Raw genomic sequence first — 20,375 nt, 5'->3', positions numbered from 1 at the left:
CATGATAGGACCAGCCATAGATCATACTATTTGATTCAAATTACATTTTCAATATTGAAAATGTACATATCACTCAAGTGACAGTAGAATTATCACGCTTGTGAAGAGCGTCCATTGTGAACGCTCTGAGAATTTATCATGAGGCAGTGAAGACAACTGCACTGAGCAAGTGACATCACTTAATGCTGCAAATACTACAATTGCAGTTGATAAAGACAGCAAGAGATGGCTTCATTTCCAGAGACTGGCATCATCCTTGGTGATACTGATGCATGCTAATCCTTGGCTAAATATCCATTTAGAGTCTTCAAGGGTCATAAAATAAGAACAATAGTTCATTTCCAGCTAAACATAACCACACTGTTTTTGGAATCATTCAAAAAACAAACATCTCCAAGCGATATGTGACTCCTGACAGACTGGCTCACTGTGGACTTTGGTCCAGTTGCCAACTCAACCAGATTTACTTCCTTTTTGGAAAAAAAAGCACAATTGTAGTTGCAGTAAGTCTCTCATAATCAGTGTCTGCTCAGAGGAAATGTCTCAACACTATATACAGTCAAGAAGAAAATACGTGAGCAAACACTCACAGACGTAGAAGCTGCATCAGAAATGTATCAGCACACCAAGACCGTACATGCAGTACCTTCAGATCCTTGTTTCAAAAGCACTGCTTCCAAAGCAAAACGTACATAAGGGATCATTTCACTTCTGAAACAGATTTGTTTCTAAGAGGAAATGTCATTAACAGCAATACTGAACAAGGGATTCTACTGAGAAAATATGAAACTTACCTTTTGTAAACAACAGAAGAGTTTCAGATGAAAATACAGTTCAGGTACAGTCTGCTTATCAGTTATTGGAGTTACTGGTTCCTTTCTTCCTTTCTTCTCAGAAATTCCATGACACGACAATTGGATTCACCTTCTGAGGTTTTTTTATTACTTCTAACCTGCAAGCTATCTGCAAGTGCACATGTCCAAACAAAGCAAGATCAATTTTGACCTCTTAGCCATGCATGTTTGTCTTAAGAGTTGTTAGCCCTCTGGTGACCAAGTGAAAGATTTTCGCCTTTGACTTTCCACTTTGTTAAGGTAGCCCTAAGACTTGCATCAACTAAAATCTAGCAGTAGGATGTGTCAGGATACTGGCATATGTTAAAATCGTCACAACAAGCGTGCATCATGCATGGAAAAGATTCTAGACGAAATCTCATATTCAACTCTGAGGAAAAAGCCCAAATATTTTCTCAGATAAGAGTATTCTCTTCCTTTCCTTTTTAAATCTTGGCTTTATGACCTGACACAAGCAGGGAGTGTTTCCTCTAGCAGTCATGTATCAAACGAGCCACATCTCCAGTAAAATTTTCCTTGCCAAACTCAGTTTATATCCTGAGCAAAATTTTCCCAAAGACTTTTGGCCATTAGCATTAACCTTACAGTTACCTGGATTCACAATGAAGAGTGTCTTCCTAAAAAGCCATTGTTAAGTCTCTGTTTATATGATACTCCATCTTATTTCTGCAGGTGGTACCAGAAAGTGGGCTTCACAATGGCTTCAAGTTTTTCCCTTAATAAGAAAAAGAAACCTAGTGGAACCTTTGCCATAACTTGCAAAGAAAAATAAAGATAACCAAACACATCACCCCCTGTATTGACCCCAGCCACAACACAGGGAACAGTTCTGTGAGCCGAGGCATACTTTCACAAGTTAGATGGAGCAGATGACCTCCTTTTTCCCAGCCCAAGTTATTCCGTGATTTTACAGACCTAACAGGTTACAAAACAACATCAGAGGAAACAATGACCACCTGTTACAGCTTGTGACTCTTCCTTTAGCGACAGGGAAGAATTTCCTTTGCCGGCAAATGTAGCAGTTTCATTCCCCACCTAATGCAAACTGCTGTCTGGAGACATCCAGGCGCCTGCCCTGCAGCACTACGGACACTGTACTTCTGGGCCTGTTTTTAGAACTATATTTTTTAACTTGCATCTTTCCTTTTTCCTTCTGTGTCTTTTGTATGAATCATACATTGAGCATGCTATTTTTAATCTCATGAAAACAGATATTCTGCTTGACTTAAAATGCCTATCGATCAATTATACAAGCACAATTAAACGCTTATGTGCAGAACTACTAAGTGTCATTTACTTCAGATCCTATTGTAACATGAACAATGTTAAGTCCAGGTGAGGCAAAACCCTGTGCTAATATGCAATATGCAGATGATTCCCACTGCAGACAAACATCTTATTTTCTCACTTTACCAGGTCAGGAGTCGGTTTTATCCTGAGTGCAGCATGAAACACGCTGCCTGCAGAGCTGCACTGTCCCAGCTCCAGCTGAAAGCCAGAAGTCAGCCCATGCCACCATTCAAAGATTTGTCTCCTAACTTCCTATCAGACCCTCCAATGACGGAATCTTCACATGATTTTCTTATAACCCCATTATTTCTGGAACATCTTGAAGAAAACTTTTTTTTTAATCTAATCTCTTAAACTAAAAAAAAAAAAAAAAAGCCTTACTTACCACAGCATGAGAACCTGGAATAAAATTATTACAGCTTGAATATTAATTGTCCAGTATACTTACTAAAATTAAGCAATTAAATATTTAAAAGATACTACATTCCCCACCCCCACCCCCCCCCAATAACCTGCAGAAGGATTCTCAAGGGTAGGTAAGAAAGGATCTCACATGCAGCCACTGTGCTTCTAAGTCATCACTGAACTCTTCAGATCTATCAAAATTGCAACACAGAAAAATGTGAGAACTGCTAAATTAATGTGGTTTAGCACACTAGTTCTTCAGACTTATAAGGAAAGGTCTCACTCTCATGTACACAGGCACACAGTTTAAAGATTAAATAGGCTAATTCTAAAAAATACTGAACAGGATGATCTCAAAAGGAAAACAACTTAAAACTCAGAACAGCTAAAATTTCTTGGTACTTCGTTCTATGCTAGACAAACTGCAAAGAACTGCTGTATGCGCACTCACACTTGTGGATTGACAAATACATATAAGCTTAATGAAAACAGTACAGAAACGTCAAAGCAGGTAAACAGCTATTAAAAATTATCTGACAAGAACTGACACTTTAATCTGCATCCACAGTATTTAATTTGTTTGAATAATATAGTTACAGATAAACAGGTTCACTCCATATACAATTACCGATACCTTTTTTTAATACAGCTCATATTCCAGTACATCAACACTATTTTATTTACAAGGTATTTATGTACATTAACATCTTTCTAAAGTCAGTGCATTGTCAATAAGTTTTATACAATAATTTACAAAGTGAATGTAGTTAATAGTTAACTTAATAAATTTACTACTAATTCATGAATTAATTTAATTTAAAAAATTAATTACAACCAATGTAACAAACACAGAAGATCAAATAACATTAGTAGATTGTGCTACCTGCTTAAATAAAACATTTTAAAGTAAATCAGTTGAAAATCTTTCACTTTTCATGGAGTTTGCAGAGGGAGGAGTAGACAAATGGGCACTGAAAAAGCTTCTAACCTAGAAATTCACAAGTCATGTTTGTTTTTCTTCAGTATCAATGTTTAGATCACTTTAAAGATAAAAGACCATATAGGATAGGGAGCAACACTTACAAGTAAGAAAATACTTATTTTGGAACTGATCTGCTGCCCTCAAAGAGGCACAACCTCCAATAAAGGCAAGGGGTTTTTTGCCGGAGCGAAGGCAGCAAGATCAGCTGATACAATTTCTGAAATGGACAGAACTCGGATCTTTCTGGAAATTATAAACTTACTGGTAGGTTTGGCATTCTTGTAAAACACATTAAAATGAACCCAAACATTTATTTCAGAGATCAACCGTGTAAATATCAATTTTGTTAGTGAAGATAAAAAATCTAAAGAATTTGGAAGATAACACATGACAAAATTAGTAAGCTGCTTAGACTCAGCTGAAGAACAAAAGGCCAAAAGGCTGAAACTTTTATTTTCATTCAGATATGCAAAAAATTTAACACTGAAAATGTTTAAAGAAATACCTGCTCAAAAAATAACCATCTTTTTTCCAGTCTCTGCTAAGACTCAGTCATGCTTTCCTTCATGCATTAAGCCTGTTGACTTAAAAGAGCTTGTTGCAAGGGCACGGAAAGCAATTCTGGTTTAATTGCAAGTATATGCATAACCTGTCGCAAAACCAGAAAATTTGAAAAGGCAACCAAATTTTTGGGAAAAAAAAAAAAGAAGAAAAAAAAGAAACTCCATCAAATTATGAAACGAATGGAAAAAAAAATATCCATCCATGAATGCTACGATCGCTACCTGACAGCCACAGCTTCTTATTTGTTTGAAATACACAGTGGATAATTCACAGCCATTCACTCCAGAGCCCTTACAATAACAAAAACAAACTATGTTTTTGAATTTAATTATATGAATTTTTAAAAGTGCAAATTCAAAAGCAACACCAGTCATGAAACATAAGCTCAAGCATCTTTCCTTCCAAAAGCTGGGAACATTTTGTGCAATGTGCACATTTTAAGACACCATGCGTGTAATCACAACTACTCTCTTCAACCTGAAGTTTCTTCTTGAGGCATCTCAGAAGTCTGAGACAGCACTCTTCAGGCAGAAAAGCCATTCCTGAAACATGTTGATCTGCACAGCCAACACACAGAGAAAACACAATTATAATAAACCATTCAAGTGTAGAAATTAATCTCTTCTCAAATTATGATTTGGTTGTGCTCCCAACATACAGAAAGAAAGCAACTGACACACATTAGTGGTGGCAAAACCGGAAGCTTCTCTTACTCTTGATGATAATTCTTTAAGTTTGTGCACTTTTCCTTCTCTTGCTTTCCCTGTTTTGCCAATAAAATGCAATAAAACTGCAGGAAAAAGGAGGTAGCAATATCATGTTGTCCAAAAGACAACACTACAATTTTTTTCCCCATTATCTTAAACCTAAAGAGAGCCTTAGGGGTTTGTTAGAACGGTTGGTAAACTCTGCACTACTTCATTTAGCTCTTATTTGGACTATTTAATTTAGCTCTTATTTGGTCCTAGTCGGCTTTTCTCAAACCATTTTATTTAAAGGCCAATGGCAGTCTCAGCCTGATGTCTAACATCAGAAATGTTTAGAGCATGTAGTGAGATAACAGAACAAAACAATACTATCTTTATATTAACTGCTATTTAATTAGGGGTTTCTTTTTGTGCTTTCAGATCACAGGGTACAATAACTACACTTAGGTTATCTGTTTCAGTGACATTTTTGCCAAATTTAAGTTTCAGGATGTCATCCCTCACATTCTCAAAACAGTCCATGGAAGACCATCTGCTTACTGTAAAACACAGTACTTCTTATAATCGGACTCAAAATCTTCATCCATGCTGCTCGTGTCTGCCATCTTTTTGCCATCTATCTTTGGCAGAAATTGTGCATAGTCTACCCCCTGCTGCTCGTAGAAAAGAATGTAGGCAGAGTCGGTGTCGATTTCATCAGGATGCAATTCCTGAGAAAGAGAAACAGTGTCTCAAATATGCAATGGGACAACTGCGTTACCATCACTGAACTTAAATACACACAATAACTTAAAATACACACAACTGCCCTAGAAACAGTATTTTTAACCAGCCACTTACAACAGGAAGAATCACATTTTCTGTCTCCCTTATTATAGCTATCAGGCGCCGTTATTTACTTGAAAAGTACGACAGATTTTACAGTGATAAATGCAAATACTTTGAAATGTCAGAACTTAATTATTCAGTAATTGAATACAAAACTGCTAGCATCATGAAGAAATATTCTTGGACTTCCATTTTTAGTCATTTTTCCATCTTTGTACAAAATAAGCATCTTTCCTTAACCACAGTAGCAGCTGATGAACAGATGTTAACTTGAAAAAAATTTCATGTAGAATTTCAGTTAACAATTTTAATATTTATCCGACACAACTTTTGAGATACTTATGATTTCAAAGAACAGTTCTCACCAGATGTAAATTTCTTTGGCTCTAGGTAACCAAGACAAAAATTATTTGCGACAAAAATAAATGGTTTACCTTACAGCTACTGTCATTGTAGCAGTACCACTTGTTGTTCGGGTTTTTGGCATAAGTGACGTAATGACCCCCTCCCATAATTCCTGAATGGCACTGAAGAAAATGAAGAAGAAAATAAATTCTAGATCAAACATCAAACCCCAGAATTCACAGAATACATTCTTCACAAATCATGATCTTTAAGTGAACAGTGCTTCATGACAATTAACACATCTGGAGCTGACTAACTTTATATATTTAAGCAGAAAAAACACTATGCAAAGATACACTTTTCAGTTGTACTTAGTTTTATGGCAAATTTACATGCTGACAATGGCCCTGCTTTGTTCTTCTCAATAGTTCCCTACTTTCTGTAGTGAAAACAGTAGAGTAAATGCATTTAGTCAAAACGAATGGCACGCAAAGATAGTTTACTTCCATCAAAAAAAAATCAACTTACCGAAATTGCATATAGATTGTAAATAGGGTTAACGCACACTTCTTCTCTTTGGTCATCTGTAATATCATCCTCGCTGTGGTTATCAATTTGACCGTTGATACTGCCATTACTATATGCATTCTGCTCACAGATGTATCCGTTGGCTAGAGTCATCTCATTGTCCTGAGCAGTATATAGTTCACTCTGGCTACCACCCAAAATCTGCCCTCTGGTAAGAGCATCACCTTGATTAGAAGTAAATCTCTGCTCCTGGTCAGTACCGTTCTCTTTACTTACATCCAGATTTTCTTTGCTACTTGACAGTTTGTTTTTACCCAGTTGTGGTAGCCGCAGGCGCCCTTTACCTCTTCCTAAAGTCCTTGGGCTACTATTTGGGCTACTGTTTTTACTTGAAGGACAACTGGCTCCACTCTTCCTCCCCAAAGATGGAGATGCTATAACAGAAAACACGTGGACTACTAAGATAGGTGAACTTGTAGTCTACTTTTTTTTAGAAGTGTTTTTTTCAATAACCAAACATTGAAACCCACTGTTTTGCTACAACTAATAAGTAAGTACATAGAGGTAAAACTATCTTTGCATACACACATACATCCACCTATAAACCGAAATTTAACTCTCTTATGCAGGATCACATTCCTCACTCTTAATCCAGCCCACTTACACAAGCAGACAGTGCCAACATCTACTGTTACTGCATAATATTTTTTTTCCTTTCCTTTTTTTTTTTTTTCATTTAAATTATAAAGCCTCACTAAGCTTTCTACGGCACACAATAACAGAAATCGGAAACAAGCATTTCAAGGTAAATTTTGGCCGAAGAAACATTAAAACTATGTTCATAATATAATTTCCCCCCCCCCCTCCAATTTATCAGTATTGACTGAAATTTTCCCTAATTATTACCCACCTTTGATATTATTCAAGACAGTAGTGTTAAGGGAAGATGGACTTCTGTTCAGTGTATCTCCTTCCCCAGGTGGGTAAGTGATCTGCAGATCTGCTTTTCTAGACTCCCCTTGGAGAGTCCGTAGTTCAGGAAGGCTGTCAACCTGAAGTGTTAGCTGCTTTCTTTGAAACTGACTTGGATCCCTTTGTACCAAAAAGGCACTTGGGTCAAAATTTTCTCTGGGAAATTTAACAATTTTCTGAGATTTTATCCAGCGTCCATTTACGAACTGAAATCTTTTCAGGTGAATGATCTAAGGAGAAACACATGAAAGAAAATTAAAGGGGAACAATTACATCACACTGAGTAATTTCACTGTTTAAAAATACTTTTTCATGAAACACACACATTTTTATCATACGCTGATAAAAAAACCCAGTAATAACGCTGTCTGTTACAATTTGGATTTTGGGATCAAACTGGTAAAATATGGAACTAATATTTTCATGGGGAAGTGACGGAAAAGGTTGCTTCAATTCATTGATCAGCACCACACGTTCGGAATAACCTACCGAATTTGAAAAGTGACAAATGCAGGTGTTACACAACTATATAAAAGATCAGGTTACTGGAAAGACTGCCTGAGTGTGAATTCTATGTCAGAACAGATGACACAATGCAAAACACCACCATTTCTTGTAATGTATCAGCTAAAAAGATTCAGAAGGATCTGAGGCTTGCTTTATTTGCCTGCATTACAGAAATGCATGAAGCAAACTACGTCAATACCCCTCCTGAGACTGTGAACAAAAGCAAATCCTACTCCGAACAAGGAGACATACCTAGCAATTGAAATTTGTGATCAATGTACTTTGGTTTTGTTGCTGTAGAGGAAAATTACACAAGCTCATACCAAAATTGGGGGAAGTCTCCAAAGATCCAGTTTTTTGGTGGCCAAACAATGGGTCTTGCATTTGGAACAGTAGTACATCTCATCCTCCCCTAGTTCTTCCTCACTGGTGAAGGCTCTAAGACAACTATCCAGATTGATGGGCTCTGCTTGGGCTCGTCGGCTTTGTTCAACACTTTCATGTTCTTCCACAATCTGAAGTGAGATAAAACTGTATCTGACTTGGAAACATATACATACTGCTCAGAGGAAGCCTCTATTCACAGTATCACACAAATATCATCATATTAGGTTTAAAGATTAAAACTAGATGCACTAAGTTTTAGCAGATACTTTATTTCAGTTATGAAGAGGCAGACATACAAATAACGCACTGTCCTTATTCTTGGGTTTTGCTTACAAAATTATCCTTAAAGCACAAGTTTATAGATTCATCTCACAAATTTGAACCGCTATTCTAGATTCATTTGCCTATAGGCTTACCTTTTGATATGTTTTGTTGACTGTCTATAGCACTGGTGTGCTTAGAAAATTTATCAAATTAACATATTTTATAATACATTGTGGAGACTAGATCCTAAGCAACACACAACATGCAGACAATACACTGTTGAGGTTTCTTAAAAGCTTCCCTTCCACATTACGGTCACGTAAGAAGTCTAACATTAAGACATTAATGTATCCAGAATGTGGTGAAATGGGCTGTGCTTCAGAGCTATTAACAAACAACAAAGGGTTTACATTGAAAATTTACCCGTTCTTGTGACGTCTGGTAGCGCAGATGGAGTGCTGTTGGATCCCAGTCTACAGCAATGTAAGCATTCCCGACACACGCTCTATCTTCTGTGCACTCAATTTTACAGCCACGGCAAAATCTAAATCAAGAAGTTAGATGTGGTAAGTAAACTGTCCAATAACTAAGTTTTACATTACATCACACTTCAATTCCGCTCCTTATTTTTTAACATATGCACTTTCAAAGACACAGGCCGTGCCTCCAGTGTAAAAGAAGAGGCATTTTTATAAAACAATAATCAGTGTCAGTTTGCTGTTTTAATACAGGATTTGAGAAATGGAAGCAGTTGGGTGAGGCTCAACCATCTACCTGTGTATAATGCTGACCAAGCCCACCTACAACACCCAAAAACTACAATGCTCTGTCTCCACACGTCTTTTACATCATGATAGCTAATGTACTTGATTTATGCAGCTGTAAGAGACTTTTTTTTTTTTTTTTTTTAATGAATATATGGCCTGAATATCTTCCAGCAAGGCTCTGGAATTTTTATTAGCATGTCTTTGTGTAGGTAAAAACCCAAGCACGCTTCCAAGGTGAATTTCTAATTGTCTGTTGTAGTCCTTACTCTTCAAATGGCACAGGAACTAGCCAGGGTAGATCATTTACATCTAAAAGTTTGGCTTCATATGAAGCCCCTACAAATCATCCAAATATGTACACATACGTGCATGCATATATATATACACATGCACACAGAATATTGTAAGGGGTTAGAAGGTTTTTGATAATCACATCTGTCTCCTAATTTAAAGTTTCTGTGTCAGCATGGAGTTCAGCTCTCCAAGGCATAAAAGCTATATTACAGTGAAAGTCTGCCATGTGAGAGTTTTGCCTAAATTAGATTACAGATTCTTATTGTTTGATATTACCTCTGAAGTCTGAAATGTATCACAAACCCATTACCATAAATTACCTTTTTGCTGGAGTGATTCCCTCCCTTAAATCCAAAAAGGACAATTTACCTGTACCACGGACACCAAGCACAAGAATTTCCATCCTTCTGAACAACCCTTAGGGTGAATGGATACTGATACCCCATGCTATCATCACTGAAACAGAAGAGAACGCAACGTGAAAAGTGAGCACTCATTCAGACTGCCAATTACCTTCCTTCACTATCTTGCTATGTTTACTTTAAAAAAAACCAAAGAAAAAATTGCCCTCAAAAATCACAATTTTTATTAGATTGTGCTATAAAAACAAGACTTGCCTTTACTTCGCTCCAATTTGTCAGATACAATTAACTATCAACCACTGCATGACAATAAATCAACCGATTTGTGTAAAGCCAACCTTTAAATGCAGCTAGGAGGTACAGTACGTTTACATTAATTATTGCCATTATTATGAGAAATCATAGCTGATAAAGATGAAGGTGAATATAGTTTTAAACCTTGTCACCAAGTCTAAGCCACTGTATTATGTCATTCAAGCCAAAGACCGAGATGCCAGACTCACCAGTCCTGTGCATGATTACTGGCTTCCTGAGGCGGGAGAGGGCTGGCCAGCCTGGAAACCTGAATCCACACTGCATCATACAGGTCTCTCTTCCGTGTATGAACCGTACAAGGAACAATTAGTGGCATTCCAAAGAGACTAGGACGATTCTTCTGAGATGAAAGAAAATATAATTCTGTCCGCATCTGTGTATGTGAAATAAAAGAATGACTCAGATATGAGTATGCATTAACACACGTTACCGTAATTACTAGGATGCTGACCTTGTTACTTATTTCAGGCTTTGGCAATTAAAATAAAGCATTAATTCTCTATCGAAAGTACCCTATTTCAACATTTTTTTTCCAGTATTAAATACTGTAAATTTTGATCACTGACTTACAACTTTTTTGTGCATTTTATATATTAAGACAATGTTGTTTAGGTATTAGACGACATTAAACATAGATCTGTAATTCAACCATGTATAATATTTTATATTTTGTATAATGTATATTTCTTTTCCCATCACATGGTAATATTGTAATGAAGACACGCACCTAATGATGCTAATGCCTGTCCCCAGATGACCCCTACACTAGGCAAGCCAATGTTTGCTAGAGAAAGAACACTTATCTCTAAACCTAAAGGAGACACTACAGATTTGTACACAACTTATTCCAAGCAGACAAATTAACCTTCATGCTACATCCCCCATTTATAAGGAAGATTTAACACACCAGTTTAATGACACTGAGGTACAGCCAAAGCTACTACATTCCACAAGTGTTATACAGGTAAGATTATTATGCATTGGTAAGATTTTTGACAATGACAAGCACGGATTTTTGGAACAGCTTCCACAAACCACTTCCACTGGTTTTTAAGCTGTATGACTAAAGCTTGTAATGGCTCAAAAGCATTATACCCACGCCTACAAGATTCTGCAAAATTTGAATCAAGGTAACAGTGGTAACAGTGGTTAGTGGCCACTGCTTGAGAGAATAAAGCAAAAGGCCCCGTACAAACACACGGTGAAGAGGGCAGTCAAATGGTCTCCTGGCCCATATCCACCAGGCTCTAAACACGACCAGGCTCTGAAGTCTGGACACAGTGCATACAGAACACGAGGCTGTCTGAGGTGTTCAGTCATCCAGCTTTGACATTTAGAGTTCAACTTCAGCACTGATGCTTTTACAAAGAGTAGTTCACGCCAACAGAATGACCCAGGAATGTACTATATAGCTTCACTCTGTTTCCGTGTAAGAAATAAGGCTTTTCCACATACTGGGAAAGAAATGCATTTCTAGTAGCTCCTCTAATTAGAATTTTTTCTGCTCAAAGAGTCTGGAACATTTAATCAGGGAGTTAGTGAACGCCCAAGTATGTATCTCAGCATTAAAGAACTGGGAAGCATGCCAGTACTAAGGAAAGAAAAATACACCAACGCTAGACATAACCATTTAAATTTACAAGAGTTGTGTTTCTGTAGAACTTGGCGCCCACTTAAGAGGAAAATGTATTCACTCCCTCTTCTTAAGAAATAAAGATTAATTTATCATACGGACATTGAAAAAAATCCTCACTGGCTTTCCTTCAGAGCGTGTTACGTGAACAGTTTATAACAAATGCAAAATGTACTAACCATTTTCCTGTGGACTGCAATTATATACCCTGTACAGGGACTATCCGAGAGCACGGGCACGTGACCGTTGAGAGTCCAGTTGGCAAGGTTACGCTCTGTTCCACATGGCACTACAGTATTTGGCATTCCGTTTGGAATGAGGGTTGGTTTAGGAAGGTCCCCATTCATCATTACGTTGGGTGCTCCATTAGCTGGTGGCCCAGTCGAGACATCTGTTGACAGACGATTACACCCTCAATTATCTACAGTAACCAGAACTGATCACATGATTTTTATCCTTTCCACCCTGTTCAATGCATTTCAGGAAATATCTTCTACTCTCCTTAAGACCAACATCTAACCTTTATTTGCCTACAACTTTGCAAAATCAGAGCATGCAAGAGCAAAGAACAGCAGAGGTGTTTACAACCCATATAAGAAACCACAAGCAATAAAAGCAAAACCACACACCACACTTCCAATTTTTTACTTGTCCTGCCTTAAAGCCAATCCACAAGCAATAAAACATTTTGTTCAAGACATCTTGCGTCTTGAACTGAAGTAAGTATATAGCAACCTTCAGACTGCTATTCTGGGCATGATCCTAAAAAGGATCACAGATCATCAGTAAATGATCTGAGACTGCACACAGCTCCTTTGTGGATCAGAACTCTTATTTGTCTTGTCTTTAATCTTTAATGTTTACTTAGTAATAAGTAATAAGGTTTTCTCATGAATGTCTCCAGTACGTAAGCACTGTGCATTTTAAGTGAGGATTAAATGCACTTAAATAAAGGAAAATAAGTATGTTTTGCTTTACCTGTCTGCACAGGACTTGATGCTGATGTAGGGGATCCTGGAATTGGTATTTCGAATGCACACAAAAACCCACTCACTGATAACCGGACTTTCTGGTTGTCTTGAGGAAAGTTCTTCAGCAAAAAAGGGGAAGTTAGTCAGACCTGCATATACTGCTATCCGTGACTCTGAATGTGTTCTGTTCTTTTGAAAATAACGTATCTATCAGCTCATCCTTCCCCTCCCAGCTGCTTTCTTGCACCTCTCCAGAAGGAAAAAAGGAAGCCAACAAGGACACTCCTTTGCAGATCTCTGCACCAAGACCTGAAAGAGTTATTACTGGTTCTCTAAACAGACTGACAGCCCCTAGTTTCAAGCAGCTTTAATCATATTTAATGAGAGCAAAAAAATGTACACATATATACATATGCACTACGCAGAACTAAGCCAGTCATTACTTATGCCTCCGATATCTTGAGCGTTTAAACTCATCACAGCACTCTAACTTGAGATTTATTACCTGAAGATTATTTTATCCTTTTTTTCCTAAAAATATCAGTAGTAATCAATTCAATTAAACTTCTGCAAGCTTCTACATCACTAATAATTTTGTTTACAAGTGGTTTATTTTGGTTCAGTTTAGTCTGATTTTATATCTATTTAAAGCAAGCCAAAGCATAGTTTAAGAATGAAATAGAAGTTCATATAGAGCTATAGCTAAGCTGACTTTATCATACTTTAAGTTAAATTATTTCACAGTTCTTCTAAACAAAGCTTAATGCCAAAAAGATGGTAGTACGCCACTGTACACAAATAACAAACAAAACCACCAAAGGTATGCTGCAGCAATACTTAATTTTTTTTCTTCTTACCTTTATATTGGAGCTATGCACTTCTGCAAGTAGAATCTGTTCCGGTTTCAGCCCGCAGAGTTCACTTAACTGTTTTTTCAAACCTGTATACTTTTCATCCATGTTCAACCTCAAGCCGTATCGAACAGGAGTAGTACCATCTAATTTAATTACTTTAAAGGGGAAAAGAAACACACTGGTCAGCAAACCAGGAAAGTTTTAATGAGAACAATATATTACAGCTACTTACTTAGTAGAAAGTATTTTTTCCCCACTTGAAGATATGTTTTTTAAATATTTTTTTAACCAGTTCAACTTTCAAGGCTTGAGACAAATGTCAGAAATCTCTTGCCGCATAGGCAGTAGAAAATGGTTTCAAAATCTGTTTCACTTTTTTATCATCTTTGCTTCTTTGCCCACAATACATCAGTTTTTCATAGCATAGTTCATGACCCATAAAGTAATTTGTGTTTGTAGACTCCCCCCAGCCCTTCTTTTTTCACTCTGTGCAGATTTAAAGACAACCTTCACGACACAGTGAACAGAAGAAAAGTTCTCAGAATCTCCATTTTGCATGTTTCTGCATTAAGTCATTTAGTCAAGACTGAAATGGGCCATCTATGCTCTATTTTTAAAGGGTTTACTTTAACTGTATTCCAATGAAAATCTGGGTACTCTATTATATTAAAATGGTTATACTATTTTTAAAAGTACCACACCAACGAAATCTGGATGTTTCCTAGATGTTCTACATATACAATTTTTATTTTAGCAATGACAAGTTTATAGGGAATTAAACGCTACTACTCACCTGTAATTTCTAGGTGCATGTAGCTATCCATTGGCAAAGGCAAGGATAAAAAATTAAAAGGGTCAAATCTAACACTTATATGTCCACAAGTTTTACATTTTACTTGTGACTTCAGCTGCCCATGAAATAAATCCACAACAATGGATCTGTTTCTTCTCAGATGGTTTTCCCAGGCCTAAAGTGAAGTATGACACAACACAAAGTTAGAAACTGAAGACTATTTGCTTGAACTACAGGAAGTAGTTTCATGGGAAGTCAAATGATTTCCATAGAAGTTGTTTACCAATTTCTAATAAATAGGAAGTATTTCATTTCAACATGAATAAAGAAAAGTTAATTCAATTAACACTATAATCAAGGTACAACATCATTTAAAGTACTTCTGAAAGGACCATCAGGTATCTTGAAATATTTTGATGCTCCACAATTCTGAAAAGTTGTTCAAAGTGACTGTGAAGTATCATCTCTATACCTTTATTATAATACCTAAACCTCATTTTCAGCTCAAAGGTGAAACCGACTCCTCAAATCAGAGATATAACAAGTTCCAAAAGACAGCAGAGTCCTGAAAAAGTACTGCCACAGCCAGCCTCATCAAAAACTTAGCAGCTTAGTACTGTAAGGAAAAAAAAAAGCAAACAAACCCTAGCCCCAAAAAGTTTTAACTCATACCTCTGCTGCTACTTCCCAGTCTGGTCGACCATCACTGTCTTTCAGTTCAACATATGGCTTATCATGAACTCTGTTCAAATCCTCATGAAGACCATCCAAAAGAAAAGCCAGAAGCTCCTGTGAGTCTTGCTGTTGAAAGCCATTAAATCTTGGTGCATATTTTGCTATTGTCCACTATAAAACAAAAGCCAGAAAGTTATTTTAACGTCATGTAATAAAAGCTGTAAGAATAAATCAAAATATTTTAGACAAGACACCTGCTGTCAACGAGCACAAATTCAATTGCCAGGAATTAAAGATAACCCTCTACGCTTTCAAAACAGAAGACCATTCACAGGCAAATGCATAATCTTTTGTCCATAACAAGTGCTATAAAAGCCACATCTTATACCACAACCTCTGATTCACACCATGTAACTCCTCTGAACTTACAACCACTGAATCATGATTATATTCCACAGAAAGCGGCTCAACTCCTGAGCACCAGGACCGATGAATCCTGGCCTCCTGGAAATGTGCACCTCGCCCCTGCACAGCCCCTTCCTGAAAACCTCCCCTATGTTCCTTACAGGTGAGAAAGCAAATTCTGTGACCCATTTCAAGTAACATCTGTGATAACGAACTGCCCAGGATACGGTCACTGGCTTCACAGCCAACTTCTAACACTTGAAACCTGTGTCCAAGTTTCCTTCCCTTTCTCTAGGGGAGATACTGATTTGAGGCCAAGAGCCACTACAATACAGGTAACACCAGGAAAAACTGCATTAAATAATTCCTGCTATTCACAGAAATTCTTGTGTTCCATCTTTAAAAAACACACATCAGAGGCTCACCCGCAGCTTTAACGGTGCTATATTCTTCTGAGTTCCGCTCCACAGCTCCTGAACCAAATCCCCATAGCACTTGGCCATGTGTCCTTTCATTCCTATTGGATTTGTCCTAGAAACCAAGAAGTAATTAAGGCCGTACTAAAATTTAAACAAAGTTCATGCATAGGGATAAACAAGGAAGTGCAAAGGCTTCTTGCTGAACTGTTTTAACTCTCCCAGAAACAAAACAGGTTTCATTTTCGTGTATCTAATCTAGTATCTGCTGTAAAGCTGACAGTTGATAACACTGAACTTAAGAGGATTTATTCAACGTGTCTACTTCTGAAAGCTGGAACTCATTTTAAAGAAATGTTACAGCATCTAAAATGCCAATGGTCTCAAATAAAAAATTACCTGTTAAGTTCATAAAGATGTCTTCCAGAGATGAAATACCTTGTTAGAGGTTGTGTATTACTGACACACTGGATGCTGGAGTTCATGAAGCATGTGTTACCCAGATTGCTTAATCCAGTAGCACCCTTTTCAGTAGGAACTGAGAAAAAGAAAACATAATTATACCAATTGTGCAGATGTAAACAATTCAGAATGGTATATCAGTAAAGTTAAGAATATGACCTTTTCACAGTAACCAGTTCAATTTAACCTGCTCCCAATTACAAGACTACAGCTGGCACAGATGAAACAGAGGACCAGCCTGTTCAAAACACCTTCTCTCTCTACTTAAGTTAATAGAAATTGAGGTATTTTGTTGGATCTGATCCACCACGGACCTCAGTACAATCCATACAAACTATTTTCAGTTTGTATGTATTCAGTAAATAATTATGGTACTGAAATTTCTGGATTGATTTGTTAAAATCTTAACTATTCCTTACCTTAAAAAAATTTCCCAGATAATAAACACAAACCTCGGAATTTGTTATGTACCATTTGCTAGTGCTGCATCTGAACATCTACAAATTTATCTGTCTATACATCCAACACTTGCACATTTCCAGCATCTAAGTTAATACAACAGAAAGAACAAGCCAAGCAGCACAGGTGTAAAAGACCTCTTCCGATGCTAAGCGGGCTTATACTAAAAATAATTGTTTCAACATAATATAGCCTCTCGGATTTCTCTTCTCATCATAATTCAATTACTATGCTGAAACACTTACCTTTATGTCTGTCTATTTTACTGCTGTTTGCTATAAAAGACATCTCTTCCGGCCAGCTCATGTCTTTGTTTCGAACTAGAAAGAGATATGGTATAAGGATTTTTTAAAATTCTTTGTTACTTGCTCCAGAGAGCTTATGCAGCTGAAGAGGTTTAATTAAAATTTTCTAATACTTAATTGAGAATAGAAAATTGCTTATTTTTAGTTATTATTTTTGCTAGGTTTTATTTCATTGTTTCCAATCATTATTGGAAATCATTCTAATACCGGCATCATTCCAGTAACATCTTTAGAAAGCAGCCTTGAGACTTCCAGTGGATTACAAGTTTTCAGTACTTATTCTAATATTTAGTATGTATCCCCCAGATCTGAACAGATCTGTTCACTTCATGAGTGATCACTAATATTTTTTGTTGTTATGAATCACCAAAAGATTGAAGTGCATTTCAAAAGAGGGACAAAATATATCTGTTTCAAGATAAAGCGGGACAAAAACCCACAAGCTTTTCTAAACTAGCTTTACCACCGCCTCTCCACAGGTCCCCTCTGTAGACCTCCCCCTAGCATGGACACAAGCATACAGTGAAGTGGCTTAAAGGACATGGCTCAATAGAGGAAAAGGGAGTAATTTTTCACTAGATCGCTTCTCACAGCCAGCTCCTCAGATAGGTGTCAAGTAGCTGTCCACGGGTACAGCAGCTGGCATCACAGACAGCAGAAAGGCAGGCTGGTTCTTTCGTGGCAGTGCTGACTTAAAGCCTGTTTGTTTACTGAATGACAGCCTTGGGGTTTCACCTGATACAGCAAGGTGCCGTCCCTCTCCCCTCTCACCACATAAATTCCCATTTCTTCTCTTGTGTCTGGTGATTAATGCAGGCACACAATGAACTGCATCATCCACTCTACCAATTTTAACTTGATTAAATGTGAGCTAAGCCAAATGACAAAAGGGATGAGTCCATCCAGCACACCAGCCTGAGGTGCAATATAAAGCTATGTTAAGTTAAACTTGTACAGACACAACGTCAGACCCAGATTTCTATAGCGCCTCTGTGATGTAAGGACAACGACAGAGTGGATTAAATACGTATACTTCTGTTTCTCGTATACAAAAATTAGCCAAAAGGTCAAACTAGGCGAAAACTCAGCTGATCTGTGCACCCTGCTACCTTGGACAAAGGCTTAATATACTTGTGACTGACAGCACTGCCTCGCGTAGTAGCGCATGGCAGGAGTATGAGACACGAGAGACATAAATTGAAACAAGAAAGGCTGAGATTGTTTACAACGCCTTTTTGCCACGACAAGAGTCAGTCAAGCAGTCAAGTCCAAATGAATTAGGCTCTCTCCAGATGTGAAAATAAAAGCAGCTTCTAATGAAAATCTTAGCAACAAAACTGACATGGACCAAAACACGCTGTTTTCTCCACCTTTTGCTTTATGAGTAAGAATGTATACATGCAAACACTGTAACCTGAACTCTGGTAAAACTAGTGAAAGAAAAATCAGATAATGAAAAAGCCTCAGATGCCTCATACCGCTTTTGTTTAATCTCTGGTATTTTAGTTATTACTGTAGGAATAGCGGATTATTTGAAGCTTTGGTATTTCTTCCTGTATTTCTTTCAATACATACATAGAAACAGACATCTATTTACACATACTCTTCATTCTCAAAATACTTCCAAAACCAAAATATTTTGGTATTAGGCCTATATATTTGGGTAGTTCGGGCAATTACAGAAACGGGTACTATATGCAATTTATTAACCATATATATACTTATATAAAACTATCAATTTTTAGTAAAGCATTTATAGGCCCTTTTTATACCTTCTATTACTAAATGCTGCTCATCTTGGATTTTAAGATACTCCAGTCTGTGATCTTCATCATCCAGCAAAGTAAGATAGTTCTGCAGAAGAAAAAATAATCATATAGTTACTACTTCTAGACTTAAAATACTCTGAGGATATTTTAATCTCAAAGCAATGAAATTAAAACAGTATTAACAATTTCTTCACAAAAATGAGAACACCAGTTTTTTACCTAAGTTAATTAAATACAGTAGTTCACTGATCTCCACAAGCATCTAGTTCAATGCTTTAATGTTAAGTGGTATTTCTTTAGAATGAGAGAATTACACGTACTTAATGGTTTGGAGGAATGCATTCTGCTTGTTCATTGTGATTTGTTCACATGCACATTTGAAAAAGATCCTGGATGGCTGCTGGCTTCTGTGCCAACAGGAGCCTATAGCATCATGTGTGGCACTGAAAGAATATACTTCTATTTTTATTTAAAACAGTTTCTATGAAATTTCCTATCAAGCCTTTCAATAGGTCAACAAACTGCTAATTTCTAAATACACCACAAGATAATTAAATGTTTATCGGGCTAACAGGAAAACAAAAGATAATTTTTCTGGGTTACGAACATTTCACTGTTTGGAGTGCACAAAAAAAAAATATATCTAGAAAGCAAGTGGCAAGAGTTTTCCAACCTGGGCAGTTAAACTGCAAAGGGAACTTACATCCACTTGTTTTTGGGTTTTTTTTCTGTGCATGTACATGTAATAGTTTCTAGAAAAAAAAAAAAAAAAGAGATATACAACATCCAACAGCTGATTAAAAAAAAACACAACCCAAACCCAACATTACCTCACTATTGTATAACCAGAGGCGCATATCTTCTTCTTTTATACGTAACCTCTGGGAGAGATATTCATGTATCTCCTTAATTGTTTGCATTCGACTGAAGCAGCCAGTGTAAGCCAACACTCTTTTTAAAGGAGCATTCGGTGAAGGTACATTCCCTGGATTCACAATCATAAGAAAAGGGCAAAAGATAATGTACATACCCATAGGCCAACTGAAATCAGATCAGTAACTTAAACGCTATATATACAATAAGCATATTTTGTCAAAGTAGTACGGAGTTCTAGTGCTTCTGTATATGGATAAAATAATGAGTTAGATTGAAAGGTAGTTGTTACTAACCCCTTGGGACAACAAATTTGCTATCATAAAGCAGACAGATTTACCTCCCTTCTTACCAAAACCTGGTAGAAAATTGCTCCCCAAAGATTCTCA

General features: G+C 37.0%; 1 protein-coding gene across 6 annotated transcripts in view; it reads right to left on the bottom strand.

Annotated features, from left to right (window-relative positions):
• Nucleotides 1–3,093: 3,093 nt before the first annotated feature.
• The window catches only part of USP32 (ubiquitin specific peptidase 32), an 81,155-nt gene continuing 63,873 nt past the window's right edge, over nucleotides 3,094–20,375 (bottom strand). For all 6 annotated transcript variants that reach the window (XM_027781352.2, XM_055795583.1, XM_055795584.1 and 3 more), the window contains 18 exons: nucleotides 19,944–20,098; nucleotides 19,117–19,198; nucleotides 17,285–17,359; nucleotides 16,518–16,656; nucleotides 16,128–16,233; nucleotides 15,295–15,468; nucleotides 14,623–14,797; nucleotides 13,833–13,984; nucleotides 12,983–13,094; nucleotides 12,184–12,395; nucleotides 10,560–10,744; nucleotides 10,064–10,150; nucleotides 9,057–9,177; nucleotides 8,306–8,497; nucleotides 7,414–7,705; nucleotides 6,504–6,937; nucleotides 6,065–6,157; nucleotides 3,094–5,512 (listed from right to left, as the gene is read on the bottom strand). In XM_027781352.2, coding sequence (XP_027637153.1) covers nucleotides 5,339–5,512; nucleotides 6,065–6,157; nucleotides 6,504–6,937; nucleotides 7,414–7,705; nucleotides 8,306–8,497; nucleotides 9,057–9,177; nucleotides 10,064–10,150; nucleotides 10,560–10,744; nucleotides 12,184–12,395; nucleotides 12,983–13,094; nucleotides 13,833–13,984; nucleotides 14,623–14,797; nucleotides 15,295–15,468; nucleotides 16,128–16,233; nucleotides 16,518–16,656; nucleotides 17,285–17,359; nucleotides 19,117–19,198; nucleotides 19,944–20,098 — 2,960 coding nt within the window. In that variant the 3' untranslated portion in view covers nucleotides 3,094–5,338. The remainder of the gene's footprint in view (nucleotides 5,513–6,064; nucleotides 6,158–6,503; nucleotides 6,938–7,413; nucleotides 7,706–8,305; nucleotides 8,498–9,056; nucleotides 9,178–10,063; nucleotides 10,151–10,559; nucleotides 10,745–12,183; nucleotides 12,396–12,982; nucleotides 13,095–13,832; nucleotides 13,985–14,622; nucleotides 14,798–15,294; nucleotides 15,469–16,127; nucleotides 16,234–16,517; nucleotides 16,657–17,284; nucleotides 17,360–19,116; nucleotides 19,199–19,943; nucleotides 20,099–20,375) is intronic.

This window comes from Falco peregrinus, chromosome 2 (genome assembly GCF_023634155.1).
Source record: "Falco peregrinus isolate bFalPer1 chromosome 2, bFalPer1.pri, whole genome shotgun sequence".
Lineage (NCBI taxonomy): Eukaryota > Metazoa > Chordata > Aves > Falconiformes > Falconidae > Falco > Falco peregrinus.
Note: the sequence above shows the minus strand (reverse complement) of the source record. Positions and strands in the feature narration are given on the sequence as shown.